This window comes from Podarcis cretensis (assembly GCF_951804945.1).
Source record: "Podarcis cretensis genome assembly, chromosome: 5".
NCBI classification, from domain to species: domain Eukaryota; kingdom Metazoa; phylum Chordata; class Lepidosauria; order Squamata; family Lacertidae; genus Podarcis; species Podarcis cretensis.
The window spans coordinates 8,227,318-8,251,525 of NC_137174.1; the positions used below are offsets into that span (position 1 = coordinate 8,227,318).

A 24,208-nucleotide genomic window follows, 5' to 3' on the forward strand; every position below is an offset into this window, starting at 1 on the left:
CTCCCAAGGAGCAGGCGTCTTTTAATTTCGTGGCTGCTGTCACCATCTGCAGTGATCATGGAGCCCAAGAAAGTAAAATCTCTCACTGCCTCCATTTCTTCCCCTTCTATTTGCCAGGAGGTGATGGGACCAGTGGCCATAAAATCACATGGTTTGTCAATAAACTCTGGGTGTGGAAACTCATGACTTCGGGGTAGGCCAACCCTAGTGAGGATATAATGCTTTAAACCATGGATGAGCCAGGTTCTTGGACTAGTGTGTTTTCCATCCCCTCTGACATGGCCGCAAGAAGAAAACTTCCTGGTTTAACAAAAGCAGAATTTTGTATTACATCTTAATTGTGAATTCTGCTTGGCTGAAACAAGCTTGACCCTGGCACAATAGGTGGATGTGGGAACAATTTTGCACCTAGCCTTATTATCCTGTATATAGCTGGAAATCAGTGAGTACAGTACTGTGACTCCAACCATGATGTCAAACATAATAGGAAGAACTCTATCACCAGGCAGGGTCCAAGACTTGAGATTTCGTTAAAAAAATCCTTTAAAGTCTTGAGCTCTTCTAGGAAGAACATTATGAAGCAAAATGTGCAGGTAGCCTTCCATGTGATTTCTGTGAAATGAACCAGCCTGGTTGCTCCCACCAGCCAGTGAATGAAGTCGTAACTGTGACAGATTAGAGTTCTTGGATTCCAGACCACTGGAAGCCCTGGGGTCCTAAAGAGCTGGTGTTTTCCTTTTTCCTTTAATGCACATTTCCTGTTGCCAGACCTAATCTCTGTAGATTTCCCCTTTCCCCCAGCAACCAGGATGCATTTTTCTTGTGGTGGGTTCATTTGAGATCAGTTATTTTCTTCAAACACTATTCCACAATAAATGTGGGTGGATGCTAAATGCAAATTGTGAAAACTTTCCAAGAGGCTTGAGCAAATCTGCTGTGCAGGACCTAAAGCAACTCGTTTAAAATTCATTGTACCTTTTAGTACCATGGTATACATGTCTACTCATACGTTTCTTTGTATTTAATAGGGCTTACTCCCAGGTAAGTGGGTACACAGGGCAGTAGCCTAGGCTTTGGTTTAGTGTTGGTATTGGGGGGAAACTGGGTTCTTGTCTCTTTAACAGCTATATGGTAGAAATTCAACAGGTTAAGCCTTTTCTAGTATGTAAATTCAATCATGCAAAAAACTTCACTGGTTCACATTGTCTGCAGACATTTTATTACATGTGCAGTCCCTGATTTATTTTTGCACCCTCCATTCCCACCTGGACACAAATATGCATATGCCACAAAACATATGTAACTTTTCTACAGATCTTTTCTTTGTGTGTCAGGAGGTCAAATTCATAAACAGTGCGCTGGGGCCAGAAAATCTTTTTGGCACCCATGAGTGTGTGTGAATGAGAAATGCATGTTTGTGGGCTAGTCATTTTATTTCAGCAGACCTTTGGCCTGCTAGTCTTCTTAATTTTTGATCCTCTTGGTTCCTGTAGCACTGCTGACAATGAACCATCTGGATAAAGATTTTAAAGAAATGCAGTGGAAATGTGCACAATTTCTAAGTTTATTCCTGCTACTTTTAGACTAATTTTGCAGTGCAATGGAGAATTACTTCCACTTTTTTTTGAGAGTACACCTTTCTTCCACATTAATTCACATGTCAAAAATAATCCAGCGTTTTTCACTATGCCATCCCAACGCCTCGTAGTGGCTCTACTGTATCATGGACTGCCTTAACCAGACTGAAAACCAAATTTCCAAATCAAACTAGGGCAAATAGACAGTGAGTCACTGCAACTGCACACAATTTCAATGTATTATTTAAAATCAAATATAAAGTGTCTGCTTTTCCAATACCAAGTGATCAATTTATGCACCAACTGTTTATTAAGAATGTATTACATTTGCAGGACAAAAGTGGGAGTGTGGGAAGGAATACAGTACATATTTTTGTAAAAAACATACTTTTAATCCAAGCAACTTGGTTCATATTGCTCCACTAATAATTAAAAATATAAAGCTTTTTCAAATTGTACCACATTGCTGGGGACAACCGTAATAAAAATAAAACAATCCAAGTTGGTCAGAGGCAGGTAGGGAGATAACGTGTCCTTCAGCCTGCTGCCCAAGACAACAAAACTAGTGTTAAGATTGGATAAATATTTGCAAGGCTAATTTTTAATGTTCCATCTTTCTGATACTTCAGAAATTAAGATACTCTAGTGGTCACATTGGGCGCAATAGTGGCAGCAGCCACATTTCATGAGTATCCCATTCATGTATAAAATGGGAGGATGAGATGGGGGCATGTCTAATATTAACATCGAAAGAGCACAGAGGGGAGGAAAGCCAAACCCTCTTTCTGCCTTCCCTTCCTACAATCTGTCTCCACGGCTGTTACACTTTGGGGAGGGAGAAAAGTGCCTGAGACCATAGGGCAACAACAATGAATGCTGCTGTCATGTCTATAATAGAAATCACATGAATATTGATTTAATGTGGTTAATGTCCATTTAAACTCCTCAGGCATAAAAATAAAACCCTCAAGGGGAAAAAATCTACAAAATCAAAATAGTAACAGGATATGGATGTCGATGCAGGTTTACATTAGAAGGGCTGATTTAGTTCTGTCAAAATATTTTGAGCTCCTATATAATTTGCTGACTTTCAGAAAGAATCCCAAAATAGGTCTGGTTATGTAGAACTATCAAGTTCGTTTTCTTTACAGTGTATTTCTGTGGTTTCCCAAATCTCCTCATCAACAGCGTAAGTTTGTGCTGTGCAGGATACAGATGCCTCCTTACTTTGACCTACAAGTAATTCATTCTGCTCTGCTAATTTATTGTCAAAACTATGAGAGCTGTTAGATTCAGTTTGCCTGCCTTTCGTATCTTGAGAAGTCTGTCCAGTCTCCATGCATGCTCTCGAATGAGTCTGTGAGTACAGTCCAAAGATATCATTTTGGAGAATATAGCGAATGCACTGCAGAATCACATTCCTTTCATGCCGTATGTCCTTTGCTAATAGCTAGAAGGAGAAAGACAGAATGAGGCATATTCCTACAAACATTCTATGCAAACAGAACTGCTTACACAGCGATACAATTATGGAGTAATCAGCAAATGGGTTTCCAATATATATTTGGTTTCTTGTCTCTGCTAAAAACCAGGCAGAAATATATACCTCAGACATTTTATAAAAAATGGAACTACGGATTAATCACTCTGATCGGATGCCCCCCCCCCCAATTTATTGTGGGGCTTGAGACTCAACTATGAAACTGTGATGAACTAGAGAAATAATGTGCCTGCTTGCAAAAATATTATAAAACTAATGCCCGTGTAAGGAGAACCATGGAATGACTTTGGAGCTCAAGAACCATCCCAGTAAGATAGCATCCTCCTAAGGAAGTCACCCCCATGAAGAGGGACACATATTTATTTAAAATATTTATTTGCGAAGCCTGCGGACTTGGTGACTCGGTGGGCACCTCAAGCGCCCCCCCCCGACCCACGAAGAGCCTTTTTAAAGGCTACGGAGAGGGTATGGAGAGTGGCGTGGTGCTGTGAGTAGACCGCTACTGCAGTGGAGCGAAGCCGCGAGCCATGGCCGGAGAGCGCTGACTTTTTCCCCTGAAATTTGGACTTGAAATAACCCGTGAGTAGAATGGAATTTGGAGCTCCTTCGAGAACTGAGGACCAACAAAGAGGGCTACCAACCGGCAGAGAGAGACTGACAGAGACTTGAAGGCCTCTGATGTGAGGAATCCAGGCTAAGAACTGTTTTGTGGACACTTATTTGGGAAGGGACAGAAACCGGGGTAGGGAGGGAGGGGAGAACAGAATTTTAAAACTTTTATTACTTTTGTGTTTGGCTATTATGACCTACATTTAATATAAAAAGGGGGAAATTCGTGGAAGGGAATTTGGGTCGACCTTAGAAAAGGACTTAATATTTATAAGAAAACTGGATAAGTAAAATTTGGCCAAGTAATAAGAATTAATTTTAAAAACAACAATAATATGTTAAAGAAGAGAGATAAGAACCTGCTGAGCTAATTATTGGATTTGGGATGTATGAAGGGGGGGTGGGGGGAAGTCAGGGAGTGGGGTTAAGAAAGTAAGGTTATGAAATTATACATGTTTTGTTTTTGTTTTGATCTGTGTGTTTTTTAAAAAATGTGAAAACCCAATAAAAATTACTTTAAAAAAAATAAAAATAAAATATTTATTTGCTTTGCAGCCACTGAAAGGCCCAAACGGAAAGTGGGGAATGACTAACGTGGAAAATATTCTCACTTCTGCAGCCACTTTAGGCAGTTTCCAGACACTGAAACAGGCCCTATAGCTGGTTTTCCTTAGCCCAAACAAGTAAACTTATAAAAATGGATATAATCTACGGTAATTGCAGAGCTGAACGGGACCACAGGGATCATCTAGTCAAATCCCCTGCAATGCAGGAATCTTTTCCCAATGTGCTTGAACCCATGACCTTGAGCTTAAGAGTCTTATGCTCTACCAATTGAACCATCTCAGCCATAGAAGACATCTTTCTATTTTAGGATATGTAAGGGCCCCCCAAACCTTTTGGGCTCAGAGATAAAGGTAAAGGACTCCTGGATGGTTAAGTCTAGTCAAAGGCGACTATGGGGTTGTGGCGCTCATCTTGCTTTCAGGCTGGGGGAGGCAACATTTGTCCACAGACAGCTTTCCGGGTCATGTGGCCAGTAGGACTAAACTGCTTCTGGCGCAACGGAACACCGTGACTGAAACCAGAGCGCATGGAAACACTGTTTACCTTCCCACCACAGCGTTACCTATTTATCTACTTGAACTGGTATGCTTTTGAACTGCTAGGACAGAGCAACGGGAGCTCACCCAATTATGGGGATTCGAACCTCTGACCTTCTGACCGGCAAGCCCAAGAAGCTCAGTGGTTTAGACCACAGCGCCACCTCCATCCCACTCAGAGGTACACATGAAAGCTAAGGAAATGTGATGGGCACCGTGTAATATGAGGTATGGTGTAGTCCAGGGGTCAGCAACCATTTTCTGTCCCTCAGACCTTGTGGGGGGGCCGGACTATATTTTTGAAAAAAAAAAATGAACCAATTCCTATACCCCACAAATAACCCAGAGATGCATTTTAAATAAAATGACACATTCTACTCATGTAAAAACACGCTGATTCCCGGACCGTCCGCAAGCCGGACTGAGAAGGCCTTTGGGCCGCATCCGGCCCCCGGGCCTGAGGTTGCCTACCCCGATGGAAGTGGTTAGAGTGCTGGATTATGACCTGGAAGACCAGAGTTCTAATCCCTACCCAACCATGAAGTTCACTGGGTGATCCTGGGTCAGTCACCATCTCTTAGCCTAATCTACCTCGCTGTTGTGAGGTTGTTGTGAGAATAAAACAGGGAATTGGATAACCATGTGCACCCCTTTGAGCATCTTGGAGGAAAAGGTGAAATATAGATGCAATAAATACATAGAATAAAAACTGCCAATGCTCAGAATACACCCCACCCTGTACAAACCAATAAAAACACTGCGAAGAAACCAAAGAAAAACACTGAGCAGAAAAAAAACACTGAGAAGGCAATCCTGCTCACAGAAAAAGAGGTGCGGTGCTCAAGCATTGGACACAGGGTGTACAGAAAAGGAGAGAGATGCTATCAGCTTCAGTGTTTTCTTTTTTGGTTTACCCTGCTTAATTAGTATATAACTTTTTATTATTGAAGCCAACTGCTGAACCTTTCTGAAATACAGAAACCAGTATTCAGATAATACCACAATGATATAATTGAGTTCTTGCAGGCCTTAAAACTCTATGGGAGCGTGATATAGGCATTGATATGAATGAAACTAATGGAAAAACTTATGTCTTCTATCTAAACCATACAAACTGGTGTTTACCTATGTGAAGATATTACACAGGCAACACTGCACACCAGTACAATTATCTCACATGACTTCAGGGTTGGCATTTGATTGCTGGCACAGATTTGGTGCCAGGGTGACATACATCCATTTATGGCAGGAGTGTCCATTTGTTCAAAATTTTTGGACTGAGGTATATTAGGAGATGGCTAGGATTATTGAGACTGCTATTCAAATGATGCTGCAATTATGATTTACAATTTCCTTTTAGGTACAATACGTGGAATCTGGAGCACTGAGAAAATAACACATAACCCAGAACATTCCTACACCAGGAATTTATCCCTGATGTTACTGCAAATGATTTGCAAAGTTCTTTGCCTGTAACAATGAATGAAATGTGGACCTCATAACTGATTTAGAAAAAAAATAATACTCTATTGATCTCATTCAACTGTTAATAGTAATTGAGTGCTATAATATGACAAAACAAATATTCTTTGATATACATCCCCTAATTGTACTTTTTTTTGTATAAGTCAATAAAATCTTAAATTAAAAGAACATAATTTCACAATGAAAGAACATTCACCAACTACTATTGAATCTGACAGTTACCAACTCAGACCTTTGTTTTCTCACTCTCCTGTAACAAGTGGAGATGGCTTTGGTCAGCTAAAGCTTAACTGAAGGGGATAAACTGTGTGGCCAGAATTAGTAGGGAACTCACTATGGACACATGGTTGCAACTGACAGAGAACACAATGGGAAGAAATATACCCATGTCCTCACATTCAAGGACCCTACAAATGATGAATCTATGCTTAAAGCAGTAAATATTTTAACAAACTGATGTTTTTAGTTATTTGTCTTTAAAGGGTTACAGGACTCTTTGTTTTTGATGCAATAGATTAACCCAGTGACCTGTCTGCTTCTTCCTCCAGTATTAATTCAATTGTCTTATTCCATCTCTTAGATAGCCTAACTGCACTTCTCATTTAATGGCAAGCCAATTTTTTCTCACATATTAAGTTTAGATGGATTTAGGATATGATGGATAGAAGGTATTGGGAATCTTGTTTGGCATTGCCAGCAGAAGAGAAGATCTCCATGCATATCTTCTTCACTGTTTTGGAACAAACACAGCAGGTGATCAAGCAGCACTTTATTTTGCCTTGTCTAAGCCTGCAGTACCTGACAAGGCTACCTAACCTCTTGCAAGCACCAGCCTACAATCATGAACCCACAATATTCTATTTACCAAGCAGAAAATACTGGAAGGGCAGTTTACCATTTCCAGCAGAGTTGGATGACGGCGTGGTAATTCAGAAAGTGATTTCCTCTGTCTGTTCAGACTCCTGGAATGTACTGCATGTGAATCCGGCCTCCCCGATGCTGCGTCTACATAATTAGCAGCTTCTTTATGGCCTGTGTCTTTAAAGCTCTGGGAGATGCTTGAAGATGGAGGGACATTTCTGAGAGATGTCTTGTTTTCATGAAACACTTTTGATGTGGTCTTGATTGGTTCTATTTTTAAAAAAGAACAAGCGGTAAAATAAGGACAGTGGTGCCCCGCAAGACGAATGCCTCGCAAGACGGAAAACTCGCTAGACAAAAGAGTTTTCCATTTTGGAGGTGCTTCGCAAAACAAATTTCCTATGGGCTTGCTTCGCAAGACGAAAATGTCCTGCGAGTTCCTGCGGGTTTTTTTTTCTCCCCCCCCCCTTTTCTAAGCCGCTTATCCGCTTAGCCGCTAAACCGCTAATCCGTCAATGGGCTTGCTTCGCAAGACGAAAAAACCGCTAGACAAAGAGACTCGCGGAACGGATTCTTTTCGTCTTGCGAGGCACAACTGTAGTGCTGAAAGCACTGATTGGGTCAGGCAACTGATTACTGCACAAGACAGATTCAAACTGAAATTACTTAAGAAATGATACGGAATGTTAAGAGCACTGTGCACAAATAGTATGTCTGTATCACTTAAACCAAAACACAATTATGATTTAGAAAAGGGTTTCCCAAACTTGGGTCTCCAGCTGCTTTTGGAATACAACCCCCATAATCCTCGACCACTGGTCCTGCTAGCTAGGGAGTTGTGGTCCAAAATCAGCTGGAGACCCAAGTTTGGGAAACCCTGATTTAGAGCATTAATGCAATAGCCTCTGTTCATTTAGTCACCTACCAGCCCTATAAGTAGCAGGGCATCACTAACGAGCCACATATTCCATAACTGCACCTTTACTGCTAACTGTATATACATAGTTCAGCTTAGCTTAAATTAAACATCTTACCTTCTTGTTCACTCTCACTTTCCGACATGCTGCCATAGTTGGCCACTAGTGAGCTCAGAGCCGAAGTCACCTGCTTTGGAACAACAGTCATCGCCAAAGCTGCATTTTTTTCAGTGCACCCCTCTTTGTCTGAATCTGGAAGGAGGCAGAAAAATCACATCATTATCGGTCAGCAGGGCCTACAACCAGCTCCAGGCTTCACCAAACTGACCCTCTGTGCCCCGTATAGCTACTCCCTCACATCCACCACAGAAACTTTCTGCCCTATTCACAGATGTGTACCCATCCACACTGCAACAATAAAGGGTTCTGAATAACTTGATACAGGATACAGCCAATTCTAAATTAAACATGCAAATTAAATACATTTATTCAATACAAGCCGATTACTGACTGTAATGCTCTGCATAGTCTTGGCTGCAGAAGTTTTCAGTAGTGCTGGGGATGAGCAAACTTGTGTGCTGTCAGCCCCTCATATATACCATACTTTTTGCTCTATAAGACTCACTTTTTCCCTCCTAAAAAGTAAGGGGAAATGTGTGTGCGTCTTATGGAGTGAATGCAGGCTGCGCAGCTATCCCAGAAGCCAGAACAGCAAGAGGGATTGCTGCTTTCACTGCGCAGCGATCCCTCTTGCTGTTCTGGCTTCTGAGATTCAGAATATTTTTTTTCTTGTTTTCCTTCCCAAAAACTAGGTGCGTCTTGTGGTCTGGTGCGTCTTATAGAGCGAAAAATACGGTGCCTAGTTTTTTCCAGCAATAAATCACACTCTGATAAAGAGTACCTAAAAGGTAAAATACACCTCTTCTTCAATTGTGAGACAAAAATATTTGAACAATTACACAACACCAAAAGAGATTCCTTTTTTCCCCGTAGGTGGTATCCATGTAAACAGATGAGAAGCTCTCTGGAAGTGGCATCCCATAGAGAACTTGGACTATTTACCTGAAGGAAGACATAGCAGAATGGGCTATGGCCCAAAATACTTCAGCTTTAAGCTCAGTACTGGAGACAGAAAAGCCAACAACAAAAGTGATTTGCAATGAGCAACCAGATGCAAATCTGAGGCCCCAATCTGGCCCATGAAGCCACCTCTAAGGGTCTCTGCCAAAGTTAGGCCTTTCCTGCATCCAGAGTCAGCGATGAACCAGTCTAGCCTCCTTTATGGGGCCTGCATGGCCCCCTCTTCTTCCTGTGTGCTTTAGATGAGCAGATAAAACAGAACCTACTAAAAACCTCTTCAGGATCCTCCTGGCTAGTGGCCAGGTAACTGGCAAGTTGAAGGAGGCTAATATCAACCCTAAAAACTTCACAAGTGGTGGCAACTGCTCCAGAATCCTGCTCAGAGCAGTTTTGGGGAACCAGTGGATTGGGTAAACCCACTGAGTGCAGTTATTGCAAAAAGGGGGGTATGTAAATAAACCTTATTTATCTCTCCATGATCATCAGAGGCACCAGGGCCAACTCACTAATTTGACCAATTCCAACCAATTTGACCAATTCCAATCCTGAGGAGGGCAGCAGGGACCTTATGCTGGCTGAGGGAAACTGGGCTTGACTTCTGCTTAGTGAAGCCCCTCAACAAAAACAAGTTACCGTATTTTTCGCTCTGTAAGACGCACCAGACCACAAGACGCACCTAATTTTTGGAGGAGGAAAACAAGAAAAAAAAAAATCTCAATCTCAGAAGCCGGAACAGCAAGAGGGATCGCTGCACAGTGAAAGCAGCAATCCCTCTTGCTGTTCTGGCTTCTGGGATAGCTGCGCAGCCTGCATTCACTCCATAAGACGCACACACATTTCCCCTTACTTTTTAGGAAGGAAAAAGTGAGTCTTATAGAGCAAAAAATACGGTATTCACTTGGCAGGTTTTGGGGGAGCGTGGAGTCACTTCTACCTCCACAACCCACTCGCCCACATTTGTCTAAGGGCAGTTCTCTTACTGCTTTCTGTTGAACATTTAATTATGTGAAGAAACAGAACTCAGGGGAAGGCCTCACCAGGATCGTTTCTGGCCAGAATGCTCAGGGGATCTACATCTCTCATAGAGGCATCTGCTTCTCCAGAAAGCTCTTTTCCAATTTCCTTCTCAGTTCCATGGTTATTTGGACCAGTCACAGCTGCAGCGAGAGCCTTCAAGGGATGATTAGATTTGTTCCAGCAGCCATTTGTCTGCCTTCTTACTTTTCCTCGTTGCCTAGAAGCCACAGCTTGAGGAGGTTTCCACATTCCTTTCATCTTGCTGGGAGAGAAAAATGCATAAATGTTTGTTCCAGGTCATTTCCTGTCTCAGCCATGACACAGATGCTGCTCCCCACATATATTCTTATATACGGCTGATTCCCAAATCATTCATTTATACCTCAGCATTACCTAGGTATCAAAAGTTTGGGAAGACGACCATCCATCCTGTGTAAAAAAACCTTCAAGGAAGGAAAGGCCAACAGCTTCTGAGGAAATCCATTCCACTGTCAAACAGCTTTTACTGTCAGACGATTCTTCCTAAAATTTAGGTGAAATCTCTTTTTCTTATTTATTTATGCACCACCCTTCATCCCTGGATCTCTTTCTTGCAATTTGGATCTATTGGTTCAGTTCCCACTCTCTAGAGCAGGGGTCAGCAACCTTTTTCAGCTGTGGGCCAGTCCACTGCCCCTCAGATCTTGTGAGGGGGCTGTACTATATTTTGAAAAAGAAAAAATGAACGAATTTCTATGCCCCGCACATAACCCAGAGATGCATTTTTAATAAAAATGCACATTCTACTCATGTCAAAACACCAGGCAGGCCCCACAAATAACCCAGAGATGCATTTTAAATAAAAGGACACATTCTACTCATGTAAAAACACCAGGCAGGCCCCACAAATAACCCAGAGATGCATTTTAAATAAAAGTGCACATTCTACTCATGTAAAAACACGCCGATTCCTGGACCGGCCAGATTTAGGAGGCGATTTGGCCGAATCCGGCCCCCGGGCCTGAGTTTGCCTAGCCATGCTCTAGAGCAGCAGAGAACAAGCTTGCTCCATCTTCCATGGGACAGCCCTTCAGGTATTTGAAGATGGCTACCATACTGTCAGAGAGGTTGTAGAATGAAAATTGAAATGTGTGTCAGAAGGGCTGAGCAAGTGACTGGAACGTGAAGGCTGTATTTGCAGAAGAACGATGGGAGAGGGTTGGAGGGACATGCATGTGGGAGCTGCTACTAACAACTGCTGAGGAACGAGGAGGGAAGGAAAGATAAGCTGCTATGCCTTGTAATAAAATCAGTAGAAGCCTAATTTTATAGGTCTGCTGGTAAAAACTTAGCAATTGCACAAATGCCGGTGGCGATGGCTAATCCCACGCTCAGGCAAGCTTGGTCACTGCACACATCTAGACCAGAGAATGGATTGAAAGTGCTCAATATAATTAGGTATGTACCAGGCTGGGACTGGACTAATTCCTGGGTGCAGACTTTCTGGAAATCTCATCTGAACATATTAGAGAAAATGAATTAATCTTTAATAAATGATAAGGAAAGAGAAAGACTCCATCTTTGATGGTACCAACAACATATATAGATATAACGTATTTTTCGCCCCATAGGACGCACTTTTTCCCCTCCAAAAATGAAGGGGAAATGTGTCTGCATCCTATGGGGCGAATGCAGGCTTTCGCTGAAGCCTGGAGAGCGAGAGGAATCGGTGCGCACCGACCCCTCTCGCTCTCCAGGCTTCAAGAAGCTATCCGCAAGGCTTGTGAGCCCTCCGGAGGGCTCCCCGTGCTTCGGGCGAGTGTCTGCAAGCCTTGCGCGCCCGGCGGGAGGTCCCGCCGAGCGCGAGAGGCTTGGGGCGGCAGCCTGCAGCCCGAAGCACGCGGAGCCCTCCGGAGGGTGCCCCGTGCTTCGGGCAGGTGTGTGGAAGGCTTGGGGCGGCAGCCGCAGCTGGGGGGGGGGAAATAATTTTTTTTAATTCATTTCCCCCCCCAAAAAACGAGGTGCGTCCTATGGGCCGGTGCGCCCTATAGGACGAAAAATACGGTATATAGATATATATAGATACACACACACACACACACACTTACCCAAACTGAAGTGTTTTCAGTATTCCTCCTCTTTGCTCCTTTTCCACCTCCAATGCTTTCTTCTTTTCAATATTTGCCAAAGTAGGAAAATTTCTAGAGCAACGTACATATGAAGTCTTATTAATACATCTATGGCACTGAAGTGTTTTGCAAGCCTTAATCGCAACATTCCTAGCAAGAATTGGTGGCTGGGAAGATCCAGTGCTTTCAACACTGTGGGCTGGCAGGCAAACCACTTGTCTTCCATGGCTAAAGGCTGGTGTGTTCCTAGCCTAGACCATCAACTAGGGAGCGGAAGAATGGGAGTGAGACTCCTCCAGGCCCTGACATCCGTAAGACCCCAGCACACAACAGATATGCTATTGCTGCCACAGACCCCCCCTTTCTTCTGCCTGGAGAAAGCTGGGGCTGGCTAGCTGCTGTTTTCAACTGTTGTAAGGCCTGGGTTGTCTCCCTGCCTGTGGCCAGAGCGTGGTTTTGTAGCACCTGCATCATAAGTTGTTCTGCGGTTGTTATTTTGCATATAATTTTACTGCAATTCTTTTTACAATAAATACAATGACATTCCTTGTTCTCAACCCTTTGTAGGAAACCACATGCATCACATGCGATATAGCAAATATTTCTGGGTATAACTGCTGGTCCATTCACTTGCACACCTTAATTTGGTTGTCAGTATCTATCTCGAAAGACAAAGGAGTGCGCCTCAAAGTAATAATAATAAAGATAATTTTATTATTTATACCCCGCTGGCTAAAAAGGGAAAGTCAAACTGCTGGAGAATCACAGCACCTGCTCTCCCTGCAGAGACCTGTAACATATGAAAAATATACAGGAACACCAAATTTTTATGACACTATCTTCTGTTGTTAGTCTCCTAGTTATATGCCTATGGTACACTATATTTCACATTCCTGTATGGAGTAGCCCACACTTGGTGGTGCTGTGGGTTAAACCACAGAGCCTAGGACTTGCCTATCAGAAGGTCGGCGGTTCGAATCCCCGCAACGGGGTGAGCTCCCGTTGCTCGGTCCCTGCTCCTGCCAACCTAGCAGTTCGAAAGCACGTCAAAGTGCAAGTAGATAAATAGGTACCACTCTGGCGGGAAGGTAAATGGAGTTTCTGTGTGCTGCTCTGGTTCGCCAGAAGCGGCTTAGTCATGCTGGCCACATGACCCGGAAGCTGTCTGCGGACAAACGCCGGCTCCCTCGGCCAGTAAAGCGAGATGAGCGCCGCAACCTGAGTCGGTCATGACTGGACCTAATGGTCAGGGGTCCTTTACCTTACACTATATTTCACAGTCCTGTATGAAGTAGCCCACCCTTGCTTTCCTGTGCTTAGCCACAGACTATTGCTAGCATCCTTGAAGCTAATTTTCTTCTGGTGGAATTTGTTTAGGATCCACAAGGGACAGCAATATTCTGGTACAATCCCTTGCTTCTGAAATAATTCCATGCAAATCCAGCCAGAATTAATGCACACCAGGACACTATAAATCGCAAAAAAAGTTTCCCTTGCCCTACACTCTCTTTAGCATTTTTGCGGCATTTCATCATTATGTAGTACCTTTTCAACAGGGTATGTGCCACCCGTGTGCTGATTTCTGCACTAATTTTCTGACCCTAAACTGATATAGTATGGATAGGTTGCTTCTGCATAGCTTATCATCTTGCTTGTTGGGTTTCTGAACCCAAGAGTTTTCCCCAAACTATTTTTCACTCTAGTGTATCTCCATAGAAATCTGACTGCAATAATGAGTAAATGGAAGAGGTTGCTCCCTTTGCTCCCCAAGACTGGATTCAGGAGTTATGCTAGTAAGGGATCTTAGTGACCCATTCACACCTTTCTAGCTGCCTTTGCTACCTGAAGTTATAACAGCCAATTCAGTCGGTGCTCCCTACCTTTTTCTGGTTATCTGAGCTACACTGATTGGCTGCCTCTTAGTTAAGAGCCTATAGAGTTCTCAAAACTCCTAACTTGAAAACTATTCATGATGTGTGAATTGTGGGGAACTTGGCAATAAAGATGGCGTTGTTTTAATACCCGAAGAGTTTTCACAAAAAACGAGCACGCAAGCCACTTTACTAGCAAGTTTTTGCGTGGCAGAAATGGAATAGCTCACTGTGGGTTCACCAGGTAGTATCTCCATCGATGCCCTTGATACATTCAGATTCCCAAGAACACTAAAAAAAGCACTACTTTTAATACTGATCACATTTGCCTACTGCCTCACCTTCAAGTCACTTTATTTGTCTCTCTCTGCGACAACCAGGCATTTCAATAACCATTCCCTTTCAGGTGGGAGCTGTCCCCCCCACCCCACATGCACGCCCATGCAGTTCCTCTCTAATTAGTTAATATTTAAATATTTTATTTCCTTTGGGAAATTATCCACTGATCAAATAAATAGAGGTAACAAACAGCTTACTCCCAGCCTTGCTCCTACAATTTTTAATTTATTATTCTACATCACTTTGGGATCTGTGCTATGAAATAAAATATAGAGAGAGCTTGAGCCAGTCCTACTGTAAACATAGCAAATGTGTGTGGAGGGATTCACACGGGTTATAAGAGAGCCCCTTGAGGAAGTCAAGAAATTTGGGAAAGGTAGACAGCAATACAGGAGTGGGCACAGGCCTCCCATTCCTAACCTCGAAAGGTGCCTGCACAACCAAGCCAAGAGAGGAAGGAACACAGCTCTGTTATGCCTTGCAGAGCTTTATAGCTCACTGTCAAATGGATGGAGTCAATAGTATGTTCTAAACTAAGATGGAAGAACGGAGCAGTGCTCATCAGCAGCCATGACAAAGAAGGGGAAGGGGAGGAATAAGAGAAAGTTGTAAATAAGTTTTGGGAGGGGAATCATTTTCAGTCTCATCTGGAGCCATGGAAATTAAACATCTACTCACTTTCTTCTATCCTCCCTCCATTTAGCAATTTCATCTGGAGTATCTAACTTGATTTGCTTGGCACCAGGAGAATGCATCTATGGAGGGGGAAGGGGGAAAAACATTGTGAATTACGGGTGTTAATAGTCTTTTAAAAACTATGTTTTTAGTGAAGACTAAACAGAAAAAAGGGAACAAACAGTGACGAAAATAATCCCAAATTCAACAGCACAACCCCTGAAAAACAGCATTATTAAGAACAAACAAGACCAACCAGCTGATCCAAGGGCTAAACAGAGTGAAAATTGTAGATGGGAGGGTCATTCCAATTGGCATAAAGGGCCTGCTCCTCACCACAACTGTCTAATTTAACAAAGCAGCATTGGTTTTACAGTTCAAAGTGGAAAAGAGTACAGTGGTGCCCCGCAAGACGAATGCCTCGCAAGACGGAAAACCCGCTAGACAAAAGGGTTTTCCGTTTTGGAGGTGCTTCGCAAAACGAATTTCCTATGGGCTTGCTTCGTGAGTCTTGCGAGTTCCTGCGGGGTTTTTCCCCTTCCCCCCCCTTTTTTCTAAGCCGCTAAGCCGCTTATCAGCTGATCCGCTAAGCCGCTTATCAGCTGATCCGCTAAGCCGCTTGTCAGCTGATCCGCTAAGCCGCTTATCAGCTGATCCGCTAAGCCGCTTATCAGCTAATCCGCTAAGCCGCTTATCAGCTGATCCGCTAAGCCGCTTATCAGCTGATCCGCTAAGCCGCTTATCAGCTGATCCGCTAAGCCGCTTATCAGCTGATCCGCTAAGCCGCTTAACAGCTGATCCGCTAATCCGCTTATCAGCTGATCCGCTAAGCCCCTAAGCTGCTAATAGCGCTAATCCGCTAATCCGCTAAGCCCCTAATAGCGCTAATCCGCTAATGGGCTTGCTTCGCAAGACGAAAAAACCGCAAGACGCAGAGACTCGCGGAACGGATTCTTTTCATCTTGCGAGGCACCACTGTAGTTTCCTTTTCCTTGCAGTTCAACAATTCTACAATTCATTTAAAATCAGATTTCAAGCTGAACTAGGGAAATACCTACATTTTTCCAGTGAATCTGAACCAATTTTTCATGTGCACTAAAAGTGCAGCCATCTTCTGTACACTGAAAGAAAGAAGAGTAGCAACCACTTTTAGAACTGGGTTGTGTTTGCATGCCTAATTAGCAAAGGGATCAACAATAATGACAAGCTGCAGTTGCGGCTGAACCTCCTGCTTTTTGTTCTCTTCTCACTTTTATTTTTCTTCCTCTGCCTTTACCTTATCTGCTTCCTTAGCTGGTGATGCCACTGGCCTATTGCTTCTTATTTCACCAAGGGCCTTTATTGCCCCTGCGAGGGACACAGCTGCTTTACCCTAGACCTGATTAAGGCTATGCAACACAGAGGAAGACATTTATTCTGAGTTCTGACTATTTTAGGATAACCTGAACCCTAGTGTTCCCTCTAGATTTTCAAATGATACATTGCAACCATATAACTAGCAACTGAGTATTAGAACAATTTTAGTATATTTCAGAGAAACCTGAAAGTTCCTTCCACCTTTAAACCCTTTCAGGAACACAGACAGCAGCTTTATATTGAGCCAGGCCACTGACTAGTTTAGCATTGTCTTCACTTTCCACGGTTACAGACAGGGGTATTCCCAGCCCTATACAATTTGAATGATTTACACCTAGGAAATTTTGACATTGCATGCAGTTGGATGGGAGACAATCCTAGCTGCATGAGACAATCCATGTCAGTATTCCATGATCCCATGACAGCGTAACTGAAGAAGTGCTAAGCTAGGTAACTAATGAACTCAAGAAATCATGCTATTAATTAATTGCCAACCAAAAGAGAGAAAAATCTACCCAACTATTAAAACATACCTGCGTGTGCTGAGAGACATGTTCTTCATATTTCTCCTTGTTTTTAAAGCCACGATCACATGTATCACAATAATAAGTATAAACTGGTTCTTTTCGCTTCCTATTCTGCAAACAGAGCAGGGAAACATTAACTATAATCACTTACAATTATATTTATCCTGACCAACACAGTAATTGTCAGGAGCCATTCCACTTATGCAAAATATTGTATCAGATACAGGTGCTAAATCTGCCAGATCCAATTGCTAGCCGGTCAATTTGCAGAGCCTACCTAAAAACTGCATTTAATCTCACAGACACTGCATTCGGACATGACAATAAATCATGGCTTATCATTGGAGGAACTAGAGCTGTGTGTCTTTAACATTTTGCTGACAACATACTCCAGAACTCTGGAAGACTCCCACTCAATGTTTTCATGTAGATGTTAAACAGTGGGGGGGGATAAGACTGAACCACAAGGAACCCCACATTGAAAGGCCCATGGGGCTGAACAACATGCCCCAAACATTACCCTCTGAAAATGATCGTCCAAGTAGGACTGGAACCACTGCAGAACAATGCTTACAATTGGGATGAAGTGCTGTTTCACAGTATTTTAACTTTTATAGCTAAAAGAATGACTGTGACGTGACTGAAATAATGGAGCATTAAATGTCCCAGATTCCAATTTCAGGTTAGCTGTGGACTGAATAGTACTGACTTGTGTTTTATGTGGCAAGCAAGTTTGCCACATATACCACTAGGGTACACAGCAGGAGAGATGCAAAAATGCAGTGGAGCTGTTTGATATTATTTAAATTTAAAAAGCTCAGCTTACATTTTCCATTTGAATTTTCTGTTCTGCATTTATAACGGAACTATTTTATCTATTTATCAATGTGACTTTTTAAAAACAGAATTAGGATTGCTTTGTGGAAGTTTTAAATTGTTTTCACACTTGTTTATGGTTGTAACTTTGTGCTGTTTTATACTTCTATAGTTTGTTTTATAGTTTAGTTTTCACTTCCATTTTTTATTGCAATCTCCTTATTGTTATGCCAAAGGAAGAGAAGGGATGGAAGAGCCCAAGGTCTGATGCAACTAATTACTCTAATAAGCCATGATTTATTGTCATGTCTGAATACATCTAACTTCTGTTTTCTATGCTCTGGTAACCTCTAGGTTAGAATACAATGACAGGTTAAACGAGGGGCTGCCTCTGAAGACCGTTTGGAAACTTCAGGTGGTGCAGAATTCAGCGTTCAGGTTGCTCACTAGGGCTAGGTGGTCCAGACATGTTAAAACCAATCCTGGCCCAACTACACAGGCTGCCTATTACCGTATTTTTCGCACCATAGGGCGCACCGGACCATAGGGCGCACCCAGTTTTTAGGGGGAGAAATCAAGGAAAAAAATATTTTCCCCCCCAGCCCCAAAGAGCAGCGTACAGGCCGCACACCACCTCTCCCTGCCAGAGGGGTTGCGCGCAGCTATGGAAGAAGGCAAGGCAGCGAGCGGGATGGATCCCGCTCGCTGTTTTGGCTTCCCCTTTAGCCCCGTGCAGCCTCTCCTTGCCCGGAGACGCTGCGCAGGGCTAAAGAATCCATAGCCCCGTGCAGCCTCTCCCTGCCGGAGGGGTTGCGCGCGGCTATGGTAGAAGCCTGCATTCGCTCCATAGGACGCACACACATTTCCCCTCAATTTTTGGAGGGGAAAAACTGCGTCCAATAGAGCGAAAAATACGGTAAGTTACTGGGCCTCATTCAAAGTGTTGGCTTTTACCTACAAAGTCTCATATGGCTCTGGACAGCCATAACTCAAAGACATCCTCTCCTCATATGAAGTGACCTGCACCACACAATCATCATCTGAAGCCCTTCTTCACGTGGCCCCTCCACAAGAGGTCCAGAGGGTGGCAACACAAAAACAGGCCTTTTCTGTGTATCTGAAGAAGTGTGCATGCACACGAAAGCTCATACCAAGAACTAACTTAGTTGGTCTTTAAGGTGCTACTGGAAGGAATTTTTTTTGTTTTGACTATGGCAGACCAACACGGCTACCTATCTGTAACAGGCTTTTTCTGTGTTAGCTCCCCATTTATGGAACGCTCCCAGGGAGGCTCACCTTGTGCCATCATTACATATCCTCTATGATCAGGCCTCTGGCTCATTAAGCAATCTACAGCCTTTTAAATGTGTTTGTGGGACCAGGGTTTATTGTTTCTTCTTGTTTGCTTTTGTTATCATATTAAGCAATTTGTGTTTTCATTTTGTATTTTTATGCTCTAAGCTGCCCTGTGATCTTCGGATGAAGAGCGCTATATAAACTTAATAAATAATAAATATATGAAATAATAAATATGCATAAAGGTTGACATCAGAATTTATTAACCCTAATTTACAATTAAATACCTTCTGTTTGCCATTCCTGCCTTGACAGGATCCAGCACGTGGCATTCCAGCTTGCTCCATTTGCCATTCTCTACCAAAATGGAAATTTCTGCCTTTAATTAAAAATCAAAATAGTTACTGATATTTATTTGCATCAGCCATTAGGACACTGCAATTTGTGTATGAAGTAAAATTACTTATAAACTCAACTAAATAGTTAAAACTGCCAGACTAGGGTCCCATCTGCATTACCCATTTAGAGCAGGATCATACCACTTTAAAAACAATCATGGCTTCCCCAAAAGAATCATGGTCACAATAGTTTGTTAAAGGGGCTGAGAGTTGTTAGGAGACTCCCCATGCCCCTCACAGAGCTACAGTTCTCAGACTGAACAACCCCTCTTCCTAGGGAACTCTTCTATTCCAGGCCATTTGCTGAATGTTATTCTTCTGCTCAAGGGACGTGGGTGGCACTGTGGGTTAAACCACGGAGCTAGGACTTGCTGATCAGAAGGTCGGCGGTTCGAATCTCCGCAACGGGGTGAGCTCCCATTGCTCGGTCCCTGCTCCTGCCAACCTAGCAGTTCGAAAGCACGTCAAAGTGCACGTAGATAAATAGGTACCGCTCCGGTGGGAAGGTAAACGGTTTTCCGTGTGCTGCTCTGGTTCGCCAGAAGCGGCTTAGTCATGCTGACCACATGACCCGGAAGCTGTATGCCGGCTCCCTCGGCCTATAAAGCGAGATGAGCGCCACAACCCCAGAGTCAGCCACGACTGGACCTAATGGTCAGGGGTCCCTTTACCTTTATTCTTCTGCTATGACCAAGTGATAAAACCAGCAAGCTAATTTGGCATGTCTGCGCTTTATGCTCCAGTGCTAATATATGAAAAGTCTGATCACATGGATCTGAAACCAAGCCCCATAATTACTTCCCACACCAGCATCTGGCACCCCAAGAGAAACATGGGGTCATCACTGGCAGAAAACTTATGGTATAACAATGTGGTGAGTTTCATTTAACTGGAAAATGAAGTATGAAGAATTTAAACAGGCAATGACTGATTAATAAGCATTCAAAAGACATGTGATCATGCATGTGCGCACAGGTAACCAAAAATATAATGAAAACTGCATAACAGAGTGTGATGCACTTATATGCGCTCCGCCGACATGTGGGGACCAGGAACTAAACCCCCGCAAAACAGCTGTCAACTGTACAATCAGATTAGAAAATGAAAAGCAGCCCTGCAGATTTCAAATTGTTTAAATTGCTGTTTTAACTCCTAACTCCTGTCCAATGAGCTTGGCTTTACTGTGCTTTTTATACATGGATGCTAATTTAAATGTTTCAATGAAATGGTTTTATTCTGCATTAGAATGGAGGTGGAAAAGTAGATTATTTGGAAGAGGGGCTGTGAGAAGAGGGAGGGAGGGAGGGGCAGTAGAAATATAATTCTAGGAGCAGTTCCTCCTAAATAATGGGGGGGGGGGTAGGGAGAGAGGAGGTCCCAGACCGTTCCAAAGCAGCCTTCCAATGCTCATTACATAAACAAGAATGGAATACAGTGGTGCCTCGCAAGACGAAAAGAATCCATTCCGTGAGTCTCATCGTCTAGCGTTTTTTTCGTCTTGCGAAGCAAGCCCATTGACGGCTTAGCGGATTAGTGCTATTAGCGGTTTAGCGGCTTTTAGCGGCTTATCGGATAAGCGGCTTAGAAAAAGGGGGGGAAAGGGGGGGAAAACCCGAAGGAACTCGCAAGACATTTTCGTCTTGCAAAGCAAGCCCATAGGAAATTCATTTTGCGAAGCACCTCAAAAACGGAAAACTCTTTCGTCTAGCGAGTTTTCCGTCTTGCGAGGCATTCGTCTTGCGGGGCACCACTGTACCCACAAATGGAACCAAGAAAACTTGAAAATATAGGTGTCAAAAAACAACATCAGCAAAGCAACACCCCCAACTCTTCCTCGATTCCCTTCTCACACTAGCCATGCCTGCTAGCCTTTCTCTCTCTCTCTCTCTCTCTCCTTGCTGAAACACCCTTCTATTCTTTTTCTTCACATCTGAAATAAGGGGGTGGGGTGATGAAGAAAGAAGTGGGAGTAGGGCAGTGACAGATTTACATATAAGCTAAACAACCTATAGCTTAGGGCCCCACTCTCTTGGGAGTCCCCAAAAAATTTAAAGGGGAAAAAACTGGATGTACATTTCCAAAATATAAGATAAAAAACAAATAAAATAAAACCTACATAAGTGTTTTCTGTTGTTTCGGCTCCTATGCTGTAAGTAATGGGCCCCACCTGCTCCCTAAAATCTCACTGGTTTGCTCATTTCTATATATAGGGTGCCTACATTCTGCATGCCTGGTGTGCTCTGGTCCATGGGGTGACGAAGAGTCGGACACGACTAAACAACAACACCACATTCTGCGTGGACTGGTTGCATGGCAACATGTGCAAATGGCTTTAAATACCTATTAGGTCCATAAATTCGACAAAAAACCCAGCGACAATTTGTTGTTGACAAAGCACAGCTGTACATGTAAAGGACCCTATTACCTCCGGTAGCTTAGGGCCTCACCAAACCTAATTCCGGCCCTGGGGGAGGGACACACACCAACCCACCCATTTCCAATTTGCCAAGGACGAAATGAATCCGATAATATTGCGGCTCCATACTCGGGCTCAGCATCTTAAAAAGCAGAGAAATCTCCTTACCAACAAAGGTCCGTATAGTTAAAGCTATGGTTTTCCCAGTAGTGATGTACAGTGGTGCCTCGCAAGACGAAATTAATCCGTTCCGTGAGTCTCTTCGTATAGCGGTTTTTTCGTCTTGCGAAGCAAGCCCATTGACAGCTTAGCGGTTTAGCGCTATTAGCGGCTTTTCAGCTTAGTGGATCAGCTGATAAGCGGCTTAGCTGCTTAGAAAAAGGGGGGAGGGGAAAAAACCCGCAGGAACTCGCAAGACATTTTCGTCTTGCGAAGCAAGCCCATAGGGAAATTCGTTTTGCGAAGCGCCTCCAAAACGGAAAACCCTTTCGTCTAGCGGGTTTTCCGTCTTGCGAGGCATTCGTCTTGCAGGGCACCACTGTATGGAAGTGAGAGCTGGACCATAAAGAAGGCTGATCGCTGAAGAACTGATGCTTTTGAATTATGGTGCTGGAGGAGACTCTTGAGAGTCCCATGGACTGCAAGAAGATCAAACCTCTCCATTCTGAAGGAAATCAGCCCTGAGTGCTCACTGGAAGGACAGATCCTGAAGCTGAGGCTCCAATACTCTGGCCATCTCAGGAGAAGATAAGACTCTCTGGAAAAGACCCTGATGTTGGGAAAGCACAATGTTGGGAGGGCACAAGGAGAAGGGGAAGGCAGAGGACGAGATGGTTGGACAGTGTTCTCGATGCTACCAGCATGAGTTTGACCAAACTGCGGGAGGCAGTGGAAGACAGGAGTGCCTGGCATGCTCTGGTCCATGGGGTCACGAAGAGTCGGACACGACTAAACAACAATATATAGGGTGCCTACATGCAGCATGGACTGGTTGCATGGCAACATGTGAAATGGCTTTAGGTCCATAAATTCAACAACAACAAAAACTAGCGACAATTTGTTGTTGATAAAGCACAGCTGTACATATAAAGGGCCCTGTTACCTCCAGTAGCTTAGGGCGTCATCAAACCTAATTCCGGCCCTAGAATCATAGAGTTGGAAGAGACCACAAGGGCCATCGAGTCCAACCCCCTGCCAAGCAGGAAACACCATCAGAGCACTCCTGACACATGGTTGTCAAGCCTCTGCTTAAAGACCTCCAAAGAAGGAGACTCCACCACACTCCTTGGCAGCAAATTCCACTGTCGAACAGCTCTTACTGTCAGGAAGTTCTTCCTAATGTTTAGGTGGAATCTTCTTTCTTGTAGTTTGGAACCATTGCTCCGTGTCCGCTTCTCTGGAGCAGCAGAAAACAACCTTTCTCCCTCCTCTATGTGACATCCTTTTATATATTTGAACATGGCTATCATATCACCCCTTAACCTCCTCTTCTCCAGGCTAAACATGCCCAGCTCCCTTAGCCGTTCCATAATAAGGCATCGTTTCCAGGCCTTTGACCATTTTGGTTGCCCTCCTCTGGACACGTTCCAGTTTGTCAGTGTCCTTCTTGAACTGTGGTGCCCAGAACTGGACACAGTACTCCAGGTGAGGTCTGACCAGAGCAGAATACAGTGGCACCATCACTTCCCTTGATCCAGATGCTATACTCCCTGGGGGAGGGACACACACCAACCCCCCCTTCTCCTATTTGCCAAGGACGAAATGAATCCGATGCCTATTGCGGCTCTATACTCGGGCTCCGCAATAGAGCTACGCTGCGGAGTTTCCACGAGGCGGGCGGGGAAGCCCTGAGCGCGGGGCCTGCCGGTCCTTGGTCCCCGAGGACTCGGGCGCCGCGACAAGCAAGGCCCAGCCCCGAAGGCAGGCGCAAGAAGGCCCCGAGCGGACCAGGGCCGTCACGAGGCGGCGAGTTCCGCACGTGCGAGGCCGGCCGAAGGCGACGCACCTGGCGGCTGGGACCAAGGAGGAGGCCACGGCCCCGGAGGAGGAGGAGGAGGAGGGGAAGGAAGCCAGTGTCCTTGCGAGGCCCAGTCAGGAAAAGGCGGCGGCGGCGGCGGCGGCACCCGCCACACGGACGCATCCATCGCCTCAGCAACTCCAACGGCGCGCAGCATGGAGGAAGCTGCGCGGCGCACCGGAAATTACGTCACCTCGCGACCGCGGGAGGAGGAGGAGGAGGAAGGAAGACCCGCCCAC

The 24,208-nt window shown here is 44.1% G+C and overlaps 1 protein-coding gene across 2 annotated transcripts; it reads right to left on the reverse strand.

Annotated features, from left to right (window-relative positions):
* Window positions 1–1,196: 1,196 nt before the first annotated feature.
* NUFIP1 (nuclear FMR1 interacting protein 1) lies at window positions 1,197–24,138 on the reverse strand. Of its 2 annotated transcripts, none has more exons than XM_079975291.1 (10): window positions 23,958–24,138; window positions 19,426–19,495; window positions 17,033–17,137; window positions 16,202–16,264; window positions 15,147–15,223; window positions 12,238–12,330; window positions 10,171–10,412; window positions 8,171–8,305; window positions 7,171–7,406; window positions 1,197–3,027 (listed from the first exon to the last, which is right to left on the reverse strand). In XM_079975291.1, exons 2-10 carry the CDS (start codon window positions 19,483–19,485, stop codon window positions 2,695–2,697), a joined length of 1,344 nt encoding a protein of 447 aa, XP_079831417.1. In that variant the 5' UTR covers window positions 19,486–19,495; window positions 23,958–24,138; the 3' UTR covers window positions 1,197–2,694. The 2 variants fall into 2 exon arrangements, with proteins under 2 accessions (XP_079831417.1, XP_079831416.1); XM_079975290.1 differs by having other exon boundaries at window positions 19,426–19,517.
* Window positions 24,139–24,208: the final 70 nt, after the last annotated feature.

Bases quoted from the DNA above. Each gene is read 5' to 3' on its own strand.
- NUFIP1 (XM_079975290.1), bottom strand. From the start codon at position 24,126: ATGCTGCGCGCCGTTGGAGTTGCTGAGGCGATGGATGCGTCCGTGTGG. The intron at 7,407-8,170 runs GTAAGATGTTTA...TTTTAAAAATAG, and splicing joins AAGTGAGAGTGAACAAGAAG to AACCAATCAAGACCACATCA. The intron at 3,028-7,170 runs GTAAACTGCCCT...TTCTCCTTCTAG, and splicing joins ATCCAACTCTGCTGGAAATG to CTATTAGCAAAGGACATACG.